The sequence below is a fragment of the Peromyscus californicus genome, unplaced genomic scaffold (assembly GCF_007827085.1).
Source record: "Peromyscus californicus insignis strain IS unplaced genomic scaffold, ASM782708v3 Scaffold_5__1_contigs__length_169319896, whole genome shotgun sequence".
NCBI classification, from domain to species: Eukaryota; Metazoa; Chordata; class Mammalia; order Rodentia; family Cricetidae; genus Peromyscus; species Peromyscus californicus.
Window position 1 is genome coordinate 12,783,508 of NW_026294573.1, and position 13,112 is coordinate 12,796,619.

Consider the following 13,112-nt stretch of genomic DNA (forward strand, 5'->3'; position numbering starts at 1 on the left):
CTGAGCAAGGCAGGACCTGAACTTGGGTGGGACCTGCCCAGATGGGGACAGGCAGGGAGGGTGCATACAGGAGCAGGACAGAAGCGCATCACCCATTAAGGATCTCTTTCTGGGTCTGGGGGCTTCCTGCTTCCTGAGGAGCTGAGCTGAGGAACACAAGGTACTGAAGGGTGGGTATGGGGCATTAGAACTGTCCATGGGGACCAAGTGACAGGGTCACCCCTGAGCAAAATGACTGCTCAGAGCAGCCTAGAGTCCCAGAGGGTGGCAGCAGGGATCCCCAGCAAAGGGAGAGTTTCTGAAAGGGATTAGGATCCTACCCCCATCCCAACTACTTCTGGGCATGGAGGGAATTGAGAAGTTCCAGTCCACACATGCAGCATATAGGCACCACCCAGGTACGGAGCCTTTGTGGAGAAAGCACATGGAGACCCTTGAACCCTCCTGATAACTCCCCACTCCCCCACCCAAGAGCAAACGGCTCTGCCTTCGGCTCGGGAGGCGGAGTACTGGATGAACCTAGACATGGGACACAGGCACACGGTGCCTGTCACCAAGCAGTTGTCCACCTGTTACCACAGAGCGGATGGAGGAACTGGTGGGGCTGTGTGAAGGCTCCTCCGGGAAGCCGGTGACTCTGCAAGAGCTGTGGGGTCCATGTCCACGCATCCGCCGGGGCGTCAGAGGTGAGAGCTCCGTCACCCCTTCCCACCCCCGTCCCCTTCCCCATGAAGTCCCCTTGGGGTGTCCCTGACCCTAGATCCAAGATCACTCTCTTCACTTTTGACTGTGTGCTGAGAACCTGACCATCCTTATTGTTAGGGGGCAGAGAAATCAGGGACCCCAGAAAGTGGCAGAGTTCAGGCCCAGGTGCTGATGCCCACAGCCAGAGAGGGCCAGCTTCTAGGCTGGGCTGACAGCCCGTGGCCAAGGGCATGCCTGGGGACCTGAAGTGCAGGTGGGCCCACAAGCCCTGGGGGCTGCACCAGGTCCTTCCTGCCCTTCACGGTTGTGTAGACCCTGATGGGATATCAATAAGAGGTGTAGTGTCAGGCCGCTTATTCTCCTCTGCCACCTTGACCAACCTTCTGTAAGGCCCCAGAAGTGGAGGGACAGACCAAAGACACCCACAGTGTCACTTTACTTCCTACATATCCTGCTCAGCCCCTTCCATGCGGCAGAGTCCCTCCTCTTCACCCCAGACTCCAGCTCCAGGCCCCTAGCTTGCCCTCCCTGCCCAGAGCCTGAGCAGCCCCCAGGGAAGGAGCTGTGACCCCAGTGTCCTGCCCAGGGGGCCTGGAGTGGCTGAAAAAGCGCCTGTTCCGCGTGGGTGAGGACTGGTACTTCCTGATGGCCCTCGGGGTGCTCATGGCTCTCATCAGCTACGCCATGAACTTCGCTATCGGGCGTGTGGTCAGAGGTGAGGCCTCCCCGGCATGGCATGCACACCCCCTCGGGGCAATAGGAATCCCGCATTAGGCTTGGGATGCCAGCTGGACAGCCAGGGGCAGCGGGGTGGGGCAGGGCTGTGGGTAGCCAGGCCTTGAGCTGGTGCTGGCTTTGTATCTCACCAGCTGTGTGACCCTGGCAAGGTTCCTTCCCCTCTCTGGGCCTCAGCCATCTCACCTGCACAATGGGGAAAAGAGCCTGATGCTTCTAGAAGCCTTAACTTCTGGCTACTGTCCCCATCTTTCTCCCCTCCCCCCATGCTGCCTGCTCAGTGGGGTTCTCACTTCTGGGCTGCCCTGGTGAGGCGTCACACTGTCTTACCAAGTCCCCACTAGGCCTCCTTTGGTCTTTCAGGGAACCAGGGTTGGGGAAGGCGCAATGACTGGCTACTGGACAGAGGGGAAACTGAGGCTCAGTCAAGTTCCTTAGCTAAAGTCCCACAAGTAGGAAGCTGGAAAAATGAGATATGGACCTAGGGACCAGGTTGCCCTCCCCTGACTGGGTGACTGTGGGCCCTTCCCTGGTCTGTAAGTGGGCACTGTAGTGTCTGTCCCCAGGGCTGTAGAGGCTCTGGGTGGCTCCCTGACAGCTGGGCATCCCCAGCGCACAAATGGCTGTACAGGGAAGTTGGGGACGGCCACCTGCTCCGGTATCTCTCCTGGACTGTGTACCCTGTGGCCCTCCTGTCCTTCTCCTCCGGCTTCTCACAGAGCATCACGCCCTTCTCTGGAGGTGAGTCATGGTCACCTGGTCTCTGGCCAGGCTGCGCTGTCCTGCAGTCCCCATGGGTCCAAATGTTTTCACATCCTGTGAGGCTTCTGAGGAGGGAGGACAAGAAACAGTGACATGCTATTGTTAGTGCTGAGGAAGCAGGCTTGGAAGAGGCAGGCCACCTACCCAGAGTTACACAGGAGAGGGACAGCAGGGGACCCGGATCATCGCTGCCTTGACTTGACTTCTGTAGCCTCCTCTAGGATAGAAAAAAAATGGTGCTGGTTGGTCACCTGCGGGAACACAGTCCATGGTGTCAGGACTGGGCTGATGGGCCAGGAGGATCTCCCAAGTGTCGCTGGTGATACCCTGACAACCCTGGCTCCCTCCCCCTCGCTGCTGTAGCCTTCAAGGCCCCACTCAGACCCTCAACTATCTCTCTTGACAGCTGAAGTTACACATCCCGCTCACAGGGTGTGTGAGGTCCTGAGGATGGTGCCAGAGAGTGCTGTGTGCATTGTGGCACTAAGTTTAGTCTGTGCTGGGTATGGGAAGCAGAAGCAGGAGAATGACTGCCAGTTCCAGGCTATCCTGGGGTGCACAGTGAGACCTTGTTGAGAGAGAGAGCCAGCCATACCACCCTGAACGCACCTGATGCCTCTGATCTTGCTAAGCAGGGTTAGGATCGGTTAGTACTTGGATGAGGAGAGAGAGAGAGAGAGAGAGAGAGAGAGAGAGAGAGAGAGAGAGAGAGGGAGAGAGAGAGGGAGAGAGAAGAGAACCTTGTCTTTACCTTGCCCCAGGGTCTGGACTCCCAGAGCTGAAGACCATGCTGTCCGGTGTGGTCCTGGAGGATTACCTAGACATCAAGAACTTTGGGGCGAAGGTGGTGGGCCTCTCCTGCACCCTGGCAACAGGCAGTACCATATTCCTAGGCAAAGTGGTAAGAACAAGGAGAACTACCTGCCTTCCTTCTTTTCCTCCATGCCTCTGAAGCACAGCTCAGCTCAGTCCCCAAGTGTGACAAGATGCATCTCAGCATGGCCCTGGGGTTTGTGGTTCGCCTACTACATGGGTGTGAATGAGGAGGCCACTTTGGCTTTAGGCCAGGCTTGTGGCTCCCATTCCCTGGGGCCTTAAGGAGGAAGAGGAGCAACAGGGGGCGGGGGCTCAGTTTCCCCAGGACGTGGACCCTCGGTATCAATGATGCTCTCTCCCGCCCCCTGCAGGGCCCCTTCGTGCACCTGAGTGTGATGATTGCTGCTTACCTGGGCCGTGTGCGCACTAAGACCATCGGGGAATCTGAGGTGAGGTGTACAAGAAAGAGCCCCTTTGAGACTAGAAGGGGAACGGAGCTGGTTCTGAACCCAGAGTTCTGTGTTCCCCAGAACAAGGCCAAGGAAATTGAAATGCTGGCGGCTGCAGCTGCGGTGGGCGTGGCCACAGTCTTCGCAGCCCCCTTCAGTGGTGAGAGCTCCCGCACCCCCTCCACCTTGTAGCTCCCTCGGGCCTCGAACTCCCTGGCATGCCCAGGCGCCCTTCTCCCCCACGAGCTGGCTCCTGATCCTGGCATGTGCACAGCCATGTGTACACCCACCGCAGGGTGGGTGGGGTGGGGTATCCAGGCCTGTAGACCCCCTTTGAACTCCTGTGGGTTTGAAGACTAACCCCCACCCTGTGGCCCTGGCCAGTGGAGTTCTCTACTCTGAGCCTGGTTCTAGGGCTGGGAGACAGAAATCCTCACAGTCCCACCAGATAGGTGGGGGTGGGGACATGTGGGCCTTCTTGGCTTGAGCCAAGGACAAAGGCGATAGAGTCTTTGGCTGTCCAGGTATCGAGACAGCAGGTCTGGGAGGGTCAGGGAGAATGTGACCCCCACATCCTGCAGCCAGGGGATAGGGGTCCTTCTGAGCTGTGTGTCCCCTAGGTGTTCTGTTCAGCATTGAGGTCATGTCCTCTCACTTCTCCGTCTGGAATTACTGGAGGGGCTTCTTCGCTGCCACCTGCGGGGCCTTCATGTTCCGCCTCCTGGCGGTCTTCAACAGTGAGCAGGGTGAGCCCCGAATGGGGACCTCGTCTCTATCCTCCTTTTCTGTGACCCCACACCCCATCATCTTCTCCTTCCCCTCTCCACCCACCCTTCCTTCCCCTTTTTCCTCCTCCACCACCTTGGTTTCTGGAGCATCTGGCCATAAAGTCTAGCCCTGGGTTTGAATGCTTACCTGTACTAAGAAAACTTGAGAGTGGAGAAAGAGAGAGAGAGAGAGAGAGAGAGAGAGAGAACTTGTGTACATGTGCACACCTATATGTTTGTGAATCAATTTGCTTGTTATGGTTTTGGGTAACACTGGAGGGATGTTCTCTCTGAACAGTATACACAAAACAGTCAAAGTTGGAAGATACTGAAAAGTTCCTCTTGGCAGAAGGAAGTGTGACAGGACAGGACCGGAGACCTCTCGATTCTCCACGAGGTCTTTGAGGGGACACTATAAGTGACTCCTTTGGACCTTGATCTTTTAGCTATTCTGTCCCAAAACAGGATCTAGTGGATGAAGACCTGGTCCATTCTTGGTCACCGAATTGTTACCAGAGCACACACATAACATATACTCTGTGCCCAAACACTCCCCCACCTCAAGAGAAAATAACATGATAGATACAGAAATGGAAAAATGAATTGACTTATATTTTTGGTCAAAACTACAGAAGGGCCACAACTCAGGGAGAAGCTGAGACAGGCCTGAGGACACATCGAGAGTTCCTGCTACCAAGTCTCTTTGTCAGATGCTGAGTTTTCTTGGGGATTTTTCTTTTCTTTTTTTCTTTTTTTTTTTTTTTTTTTCCTTTTTGGTTTTTCGAGACAGGGTTTCTCTGTGTAGCTTTGGAACCTGTCCTGGAATTTGCTCTGTAGACCAGGCTGACCTTGAATTCAGAGAGACCTAACTGGGATTAAAAATGTGTGTCACCACCACCCAGCCCTTCTTGGGGAATCTTAGTTACTAGACCTTCCTCCTTGCTGGACAGAAGGGGACTGACAGTGTGGGTTGGGAGAAAGGCTCTAAGGGGAGAAAGCTAAGGCTGGCTGAATGGTGGGCTCAGGTTGTCAGATCCTCAAAGCCAGAGACATTTGATCTCGGGGTGTTGTGCTACCTCCCTTGTATGAGGTATTCTGGGAGACACTTTGGGTGGGGAGGAGTGTGACCTCAAACCCCCCACTCCCACCCTCCCCTAGAGACCATCACCTCCATCTACAAGACCAGTTTCCGAGTAGATGTACCCTTTGACCTGCCTGAAATCTTCTTCTTTGTGGCCCTGGGGTAAGTGGAGTCTCAGGGCCTGACAGCCCAACTGGGCTCCCCCAAGCATGAACTGGGGCAGCTCTGGATTCACCCTCACCGCCACCTCCAGGGCCATCTGCGGTGTCCTGAGCTGCGCCTACCTATTCTGTCAGCGGAATTTTCTCCGCTTCATCAAGACAAATCCGTATACCTCCAAACTGCTGGCTACCAGGTGGGTGAAGGCCTGCAGGGAGGACCCACTCCCCCCTCCATAGAAAGCCCCCCCCCCCACACCGGAGTTAGTATCTTACCCATATGTCCCTTAAGTACTTTCTACGGAACACCTCACTCACGGTGTCCCGTATCCTCACCAATACCCACCCTGCCAAGTCTCACATCTCTTACCCCACTTACTGGAAACCAGTCCCATCAGGCATGGCCTCCTCTCCTCCCTGAACCTCCTGCCTCCCATCTTGGAGTTCCTTTTCCCCCCTCCTGACCTCACAAGGCCGACCCCCGCCCTGGCCTGGCTAGTCTGTCTCCCTCTGCCCCAAATCCTCACTCTGCCCTCCCCCTTGTCACACCACTTCTCCGGGCCTCCTCCACTCATTTCTGGAGGGGTCTGTCAGTATCTCTGCCCCTGCCCTCCCCCAAAGTTCTTTCCCCATTGTGACCCCTGGTGTTGTGGGCTTTCCTCTGATAAGGAGCTGCGATGCTCCCCCACATTGGGGGGGCGGAAGAGGGGAGGCAAACTGGAACTCCCTTTCTCTCCCAGCAAGCCCTTGTACGCAGCTCTGGCCTCCCTGATCCTGGCCTCCATCACCTATCCGCCTGGTGTGGGCCGCTTCATGGCTTCCCGGGTAAGGGGCACTGAGCTGGGGGGGGTGGGGGGGTGAGCCCCATTTGGTATCTCCTCTGTGTACATCATCTCATTCATCCCCCACAACTCTCCAAGGAAGATCCCTACGGGTCATTTTTCAGAGGACGAGGTTGTAGCTCAGCAATGGCAGAGCCCTGTCCTCAGGGTCCTCAGCTAGGAAGGGGCAGAGTAGTTGAGGCTCAGGTGGGTGAGGGGACAGATGGGGACATGCTGATCCACCACTCCCTCTGTCCCAGCTGTCCATGGCGGAGCATTTGCACTCTCTGTTTGACAACAACTCGTGGGCATTGATGACCCGGAACTCATCCCCACCCTGGCCAGAGGAGCCAGATCCCCAGAACCTGTGGTTTGAATGGTACCACCCACAGTTCACCATCTTTGGGACTCTGGCCTTCTTCCTGGTCATGAAGGTGGGTCCCTTCTGTCTGCAGATCCGGGGTAGAATGGGGCTGATTCCACAGCTGGACCCTGGAGCTCTGTCCACTTCCAACCAGGTCCCTGGTCTGAGCCTGACTCATTATGCTCTTATACAAGTCACATCGGCTTCCCCAACCTCAGATTCCTCTTCTATTTTTAACTCACTTTCTTTATCTTTTCCATGAAGTAGGGCTGAGGAGATGTCTCAGTTAATAGAGTGTTGGCCTCAAAAGTGTGAGGCCCTGAGGCCCACTCTTGGCGCCCACATAAAAAGGTGGACGTAAGCCGGGCGGTGGTGGCGCACGCCTTTAATCCCAGCACTCGGGAGGCAGAGGCAGGCGGATCTCTGTGAGTTCGAGGCCAGCCTGGGCTACCAAGTGAGTCCCAGGAAAGGCGCAAAGCTACACAGAGAAACCCTGTCTCGAAAAACCAAAAAAAAAAAAAAAAAAAAAAAAAAAAAAAAAAAAAAAAAGGTGGACGTGGTGGCACACCTCTAATCCCAGCACTGGAGACGTGGGCTCTGGGGGGATCCAAGGGATCCTTGTTGATTATCTGCCTAGCCTGATGGATAAACTCCAGGCCAATGAGAGACTCCATCTCAAAAGAGATGAGCAGCTTTCTGTGCATGACATCTGCGCTTGTCCTCTGACCTCCACGTATATACACACATACAAATTTGCACACACGTTTTAAAAAAAGAAGAGGCGATGGGGTAGTTACTCTTTCTACCCAAAAGGCAGGCTAAGGGTGAGAAAGTGAACAACTTAGCACGTGCCAAGCACACAGTGGGCACTTTACTAGGGCTTGGTTACTTCGCCTGTTTGATGTCTGTAACTCCAGACGGTGCTTCAGGCATCGTTTCCTCTGGGAACTTTCCACTTCCATCCAGTTCCTCCCTTGTTCACTCCTGACCCTATTGCCTGTAACTCCTGCCCTCTGGTCCCTTCTCCTGTCCCTGGCACAGTTCTGGATGCTGATTCTGGCCACCACGATACCCATGCCTGCTGGGTACTTCATGCCCATATTCATCATTGGTGAGTCTGAATTCCAGGGATTCAGGGGCATGGGGCATAACCGTGCTTCCCGGACACCATCTTTCTCCCAGGGTGGTACTGAATATGGGGCAGGGTTCGAGGGTCTTGGGGGTCAGGTCAGCCTGACTGCCCCTTCACCCTGAGTCTGTGGCAGGAGCTGCCATCGGGCGCCTCTTAGGAGAGGCCCTGTCTATCGCCTTCCCAGAGGGCATCGTGGCTGGAGGTGAGATCAACCCCATCATGCCTGGAGGCTATGCTCTGGCAGGTGAGTGGACCTGGTCTCAGCAAGTAGGAAGACCCTGTGGGCTCGAATATGGCTGAAGGGGCTAATGTTTGTCTACAGCATAGAGTGAACAATACAATGTGCCTCCCACTCCCCGGGCCCCATCATTCTCTGAACCTCCCAGCTTTCTCTTAGCTCTGTCTCCGCCCCCCCCCCCCCCATTCCCTACACCCTCTGTATCCCTTTATTCTTGCCATGCCCAGGCATTTCTAGCAGTTTCCAGTATGTGCCCTCTGGATATTGCTGACACTAGCCACGGTCACACTATGCCCACCTTGCCCTCTGGGTGAGCCTGGCTCCTGGCCTGAGTCGCCCACCATGGTTCCATTCCTGCAGGTGCTGCTGCCTTCTCGGGGGCAGTGACCCACACCATCTCCACGGCGCTGTTGGCCTTTGAGCTGACTGGCCAGATTGTTCATGCTCTGCCCGTGCTGATGGCAGTGCTGGCGGCCAACGCTGTCTCCCAGAACTGTCAGCCCTCTTTCTATGATGGTACCATCATGGCCAAGAAACTGCCATACCTGCCATGGATTCGTGGCCGCAAGATTGGGTGAGCCTCGGGTTGGCTAATGGGGTGTCCAGGATAGTCTGGGAGTTAAGGGACCCCCCAAAAAAATCAATTCAGTTGTTCTCAGGCCACTCTCTGGCCATCAATCTCCTCAGAGCCTCATGTGCTTGGAGAGGAAGCCGGGGTTCAGACAACTGTCTGTCTTGCTTCAGCTCACATGGAGCTTGAACACTGCTAAGCGAGGCCTCTCTCCTCCCTCTCTTGCTCCTGCTCTCCAAGCTGGGTGATCAGGAGCTGGGATGCAGATGGGGTTGGAGGCCCTCCCACCACCAGACTGCAGCCAGGGTCCCAAAGCAGCAGGGCGAGAGGCTCAAGGTCCTTTGTGTCCTGGTTCGAGCTCTAAGCTCATGCAAGCTGCCGTCCAGCTCCAAACCCGGTACCTCGGCTGACACGTGGGTGTGACTTTTTTCACGTTCTCAAAAACTAAAATTCTCTCAGGTGTGAAAAGCCAACAAAACCGAAAGAAATTCTCTGGAGCAGAATTCTGCTAAGTGATACAGCCCCCAGTAAAGCTAGTGCTGGCAGCTGAGGGTACAGAATGTGCCCAGTAGGAAGCCGTCTCTATGCTTCTTCCTGGTACACGATCCTACCTTTCACTCACTCTAGGAGCCCTGACATTTTGCATGCAGAAACCAAAAGGATTTGTTGCTTTTCTCCTTGGTGCAATAAAACACCTGAGAAAATCAAGTTCATGAAGGAAGGCTTTATTCCGGCTCACAGTTTGAGAGTGCAGTCCATCATAGCGGGGAAGGCATGGCGGCAGGAATGTGAGACACATCTGGGAAACAGAGAGAGATGGTCGCTGGTGCTCAGCTCACTTTTTCTTTTGTATTAAGTTCAGGACCATCGCTCATGGGACAGTTCTGCCCACATTTAGGGTAGGTCTTCCTACCTCAGCTGACACCTTTTTTGACCTCTTTTGCTGAGGCCTCGTGATTCTAGATCTTGTTAGGTTGAAAATAAATATTATCACACTTGGGTCCTTCCCAGCAAGGTTCCCTGCCTCTTCCCGAAGACTAGCACTGCCACGCAGGGTCTGATGCATTCCTCCCTCTGCCCACAGTTCCTACCCTGTGACTGTGGAACACTTCATGAACTGTACCCTCACCACACTGGCCAAGGACATGCCCCTGGAGGAGGTAGTCAAGGCTGTGACCTCCACAGATGTGGCTCAGTACCCCTTGGTGGAAACCAGAGGTACTCAGCTGGGATGGGGGAGGATGCCTGGGAGGATGGGTGGGGATTCCCTCTGAGTGTAAGGGCAGCAAAGGGTAAGCAGGGAATTGGATCTGCCGCTGAATCTAGGCTCTGCCATGTGACCTGGGAAAAGTCACTTAGCTTCTCTTGTGCTTTCGTTTATTCATGGATGAAATGGACATAATAACCATGCTACCTTCTAGGTTTGTGTCATGTTTAGAGATGAGAAGGTGCTTGTAAAGCAGCCTAGAAACGGCTCCCAGGATTCTAGTCAAAGATGATGCAGCCATTCAAGCTGCCAAATAGCCATGTCTAAAATTGAATTTCTGTAGACAGGACGGAACCCCTCTGTGCCTCTCAGCCTGTGCTTCGTCTGTAAATGGGTGATAAGTGTCCTAAGAGGCAAGAAATTCTGTAAATTTCCTCTGAGACATAAGAACACCCAGCATGAGGTTGAAGAGAGAGCACCTTGGTTAAGAGCATTGCTGTCCATGAAGGACCTGACCTTGGTTCCCAGCACTCTCGTGGCAACTTACATTTGTGCTTAACTCTAGTTCTGGGAACTCTGGCACCCTCTTCTGGCCTCTGTGGGGACCAGGCACACAGTATACACAGTGGATATATATACATGCATACACACATATATATATGTATATATATGCAAAACACTCATGCACATAAAATAAAAATAAATAAGTCTTTAAAACAAGCACCCAGCATATTCTTGGCACATCATAGGTGCTAAGATAATGTGACTTCTGCATTCATAACGTGTCACTCCCTCTACATTTCCTAGAGTCTCAGACCCTGGTGGGCATTGTGGAAAGGACTCACTTGGTGCAAGCCCTCCAGACTGAGCCAGCTTCCTGGGCCCCAGGCCAACAGGTGGGTTCACCTGCCAGGTGTGGGGACAGGGTGGGGGTGTGAGCAGGGCTATGAAGGAAGAGAGGAGTTTAGAGAGCAGGAGCCTGGGAACTGTAGGCTGGCTCAGGTCTCCATTATCTTTCCCCCGATTCTCAGCGCCTTCTCCAGGACATCTTGGCTAGTGGCTGCCCCACACAGCCAGTGACCCTGCAATTGTCCCCAGAGACCTCCCTGTATCAGGTAAGGGAGAATTAGAAAAAGTGGGTGGAGAGGGAGGAACTGACCGGGGAATTCGGGCTCCACCTCCTCCCACTGAGCAGTGTTTTACACACACACACACACACACACATACACGCGCGCGCACACGCACGCACACACACCACTCATGAACGCACACACACACATGCATACTTCTCACCTGCAGATGTGCACAGCAGCCCCAGCCCTTGAGTTCCTCACCACCAGGGTTGCTGAGGCAATGCAGAGGACACAGGGAAGTGAGAGAGCTTGGGAAACACATGCTTCTGGGTAGAAGCAGTGTTAGTAATAAGCATCCCATGGAGCTGGAGAGATGGCTCAGCTTTGGGAACACTGGCTGCTCTTCCAGAGGTCAAAGGTTCAATTCCCAACAACCACATGGCAGCTCACAGCTGTCTATAACTCCAGTCCTACTGGATTCAACACCCTCTTCTGGCCCCTAGGGGCACTGCACTCACGTGGTATGCAGGCATATATGCAGGCAAATACCCACACGCATAAAATTATTAAAAAAAAAAAAGCTGGGCGTGGTAGCAAATGCCTTTAATCCCAGCACTTAGGAGGCAGAGGCGGAGGCAGGAGGATCTCTGTGAGTTTGAGGCCAGCCTGGTCTACACAGCAAGTCTGAGACTGCCAGGACTATAGAGAGAGACCCTTTCTGAAAACACAACAAAACAATGTGTATATATATATATTTTAAATTTAAGCATCACACAGGGATCCTAATTTGAGGAGCTTCCCCTTCATCCTTTGTGGCAGCTGGTAGAGTACCTAGCTTCTCAGAGCAGGCACTTGTGTGGGGGTGGGGAGTGAAGCAAACTAGGGACCTGGCTATGGCCCCAAGTTTTCTGCCAGGGCATGACGCCCTAGAGGCTCGGTAACGTGGACCAAAGGATTCCTTCTAGCTGAAGCCTTGCTTCTTGCATGGAGTCTGGCTACCACCTAGTGGTCAGACTAGACATTGCAGGCTGGACTCATTTTTCCACTCACCTGGCACAGAGAAGGGTAGGTGGGGACAGGGGTGTTCCCTGACTCCATCATTTCCTGTCAACTTCCCCTCCAGACACACAGCCTCTTTGAGCTGCTGACCCTTCAGACGCTGTTCGTGACATCACGGGGCAGAGCTGTGGGCTCTGTGACCTGGGTAGAGGTACTAGGGTCGTGAGGGTGGGTAAAGCAGAGGTGGGGGTGGGGGGCACCAACATTCCCCCTTTCAAAGATTGGGAGCTATGCAGAACTCTCATGTACACTGCTCCTTGGATTACGGTGGCAACTGAGCCTGCCACTGTCTGGATTCGGTGTCCCCTATGTCATGGGGTAGGCGCCAGCTCTAAATCTACAGGCTGGGCATTGAGGGTGCTCTCGGTGATGGAGGCCAGAGCTGTCTCCGTCCCTTGTAACCCGCCCTCCTCCCCCTCAATCCCCTTTTCTCTGCTGTAGCTGAAGAAAGCGATTTCCACCTTGATCAACCCACCAGCCCCCAAGTGAGCCAACCTGGGGATTGGAAAAAGGACCCGGCTGCCTGCTTCCTGAGGCGGCTGCACAAAGCCCCACCCCTCTTCTCTCCCTACCCCACCCCTCCAGCCCAGCTCAGGCCCTCAGTGCAGCAGGCAGCTAGCTTTACCAGCCTGAACAGGGCTCCACATTCATTATGCCCCCCCCCCCCCCCGAGGGGACAAAGGAAAGAAAAAATTCTCACCCTGGTGGATGTGCCTTCTGAGATTATCTATTCCCCAGCAGTAACTCCTGAGAAAAATAAAGCTGAGGCCCAGAGCCACGGTTCACTCCTGTTATCCCTCCCTCAAGAGTATGCATTTGGCCCCTTGGGTTCTAGTGTTGGCCTAGGTTAAGCTTTTGGGGCATCTGGTGCCCACAAGGGCATCGTAGGCTGGGCCTGGGGCTCTTCAGCTTCCACACCTTAGCAGGGAGGTGGAGGGAAGAGAAGGTCCCTACTAGGTCTTATGACACTTGGCCTCACGTATAACAGGACCTTGGGGGTGAGGTTCTGCCTTCCAGACTCAGTTTCCCTGGCTGTGGTTCCGCTGGTAAAGTGGGGTCTCTGGGTGTGGCTTTTGGGGGACAAGAAGACACCCTGGGCCTCCTCCTTTGAGGCCTCTCAGGAGTTTGTGTGTTGGAGGTAAGAGTCCCCCCTAGCCCCTCAGACCCTCATCCA

The 13,112-nt window shown here is 54.4% G+C and overlaps 1 protein-coding gene across 3 annotated transcripts; it reads left to right on the top strand.

Annotated features, from left to right (window-relative positions):
• The first annotated feature begins 586 nt into the window (after positions 1 to 586).
• LOC128097926 (chloride channel protein ClC-Ka) lies at positions 587 to 13,053 on the top strand. Of its 3 annotated transcripts, XM_052718797.1 has the most exons (19): positions 587 to 686; positions 1,292 to 1,420; positions 2,053 to 2,181; positions 2,964 to 3,103; positions 3,390 to 3,467; positions 3,549 to 3,627; positions 4,088 to 4,213; positions 5,393 to 5,477; positions 5,569 to 5,670; positions 6,214 to 6,298; positions 6,555 to 6,728; positions 7,700 to 7,769; positions 7,924 to 8,034; positions 8,389 to 8,602; positions 9,684 to 9,817; positions 10,614 to 10,702; positions 10,838 to 10,921; positions 12,003 to 12,089; positions 12,380 to 13,053. In XM_052718797.1, exons 1-19 carry the CDS (start codon positions 587 to 589, stop codon positions 12,425 to 12,427), a joined length of 2,064 nt encoding a protein of 687 aa, XP_052574757.1. In that variant the 3' UTR covers positions 12,428 to 13,053. The 3 variants fall into 3 exon arrangements, with proteins under 3 accessions (XP_052574757.1, XP_052574758.1, XP_052574759.1); XM_052718798.1 differs by lacking the exon at positions 2,053 to 2,181; XM_052718799.1 differs by lacking the exon at positions 2,053 to 2,181 and having other exon boundaries at positions 2,979 to 3,103.
• The last annotated feature ends 59 nt before the right edge of the window (positions 13,054 to 13,112 follow it).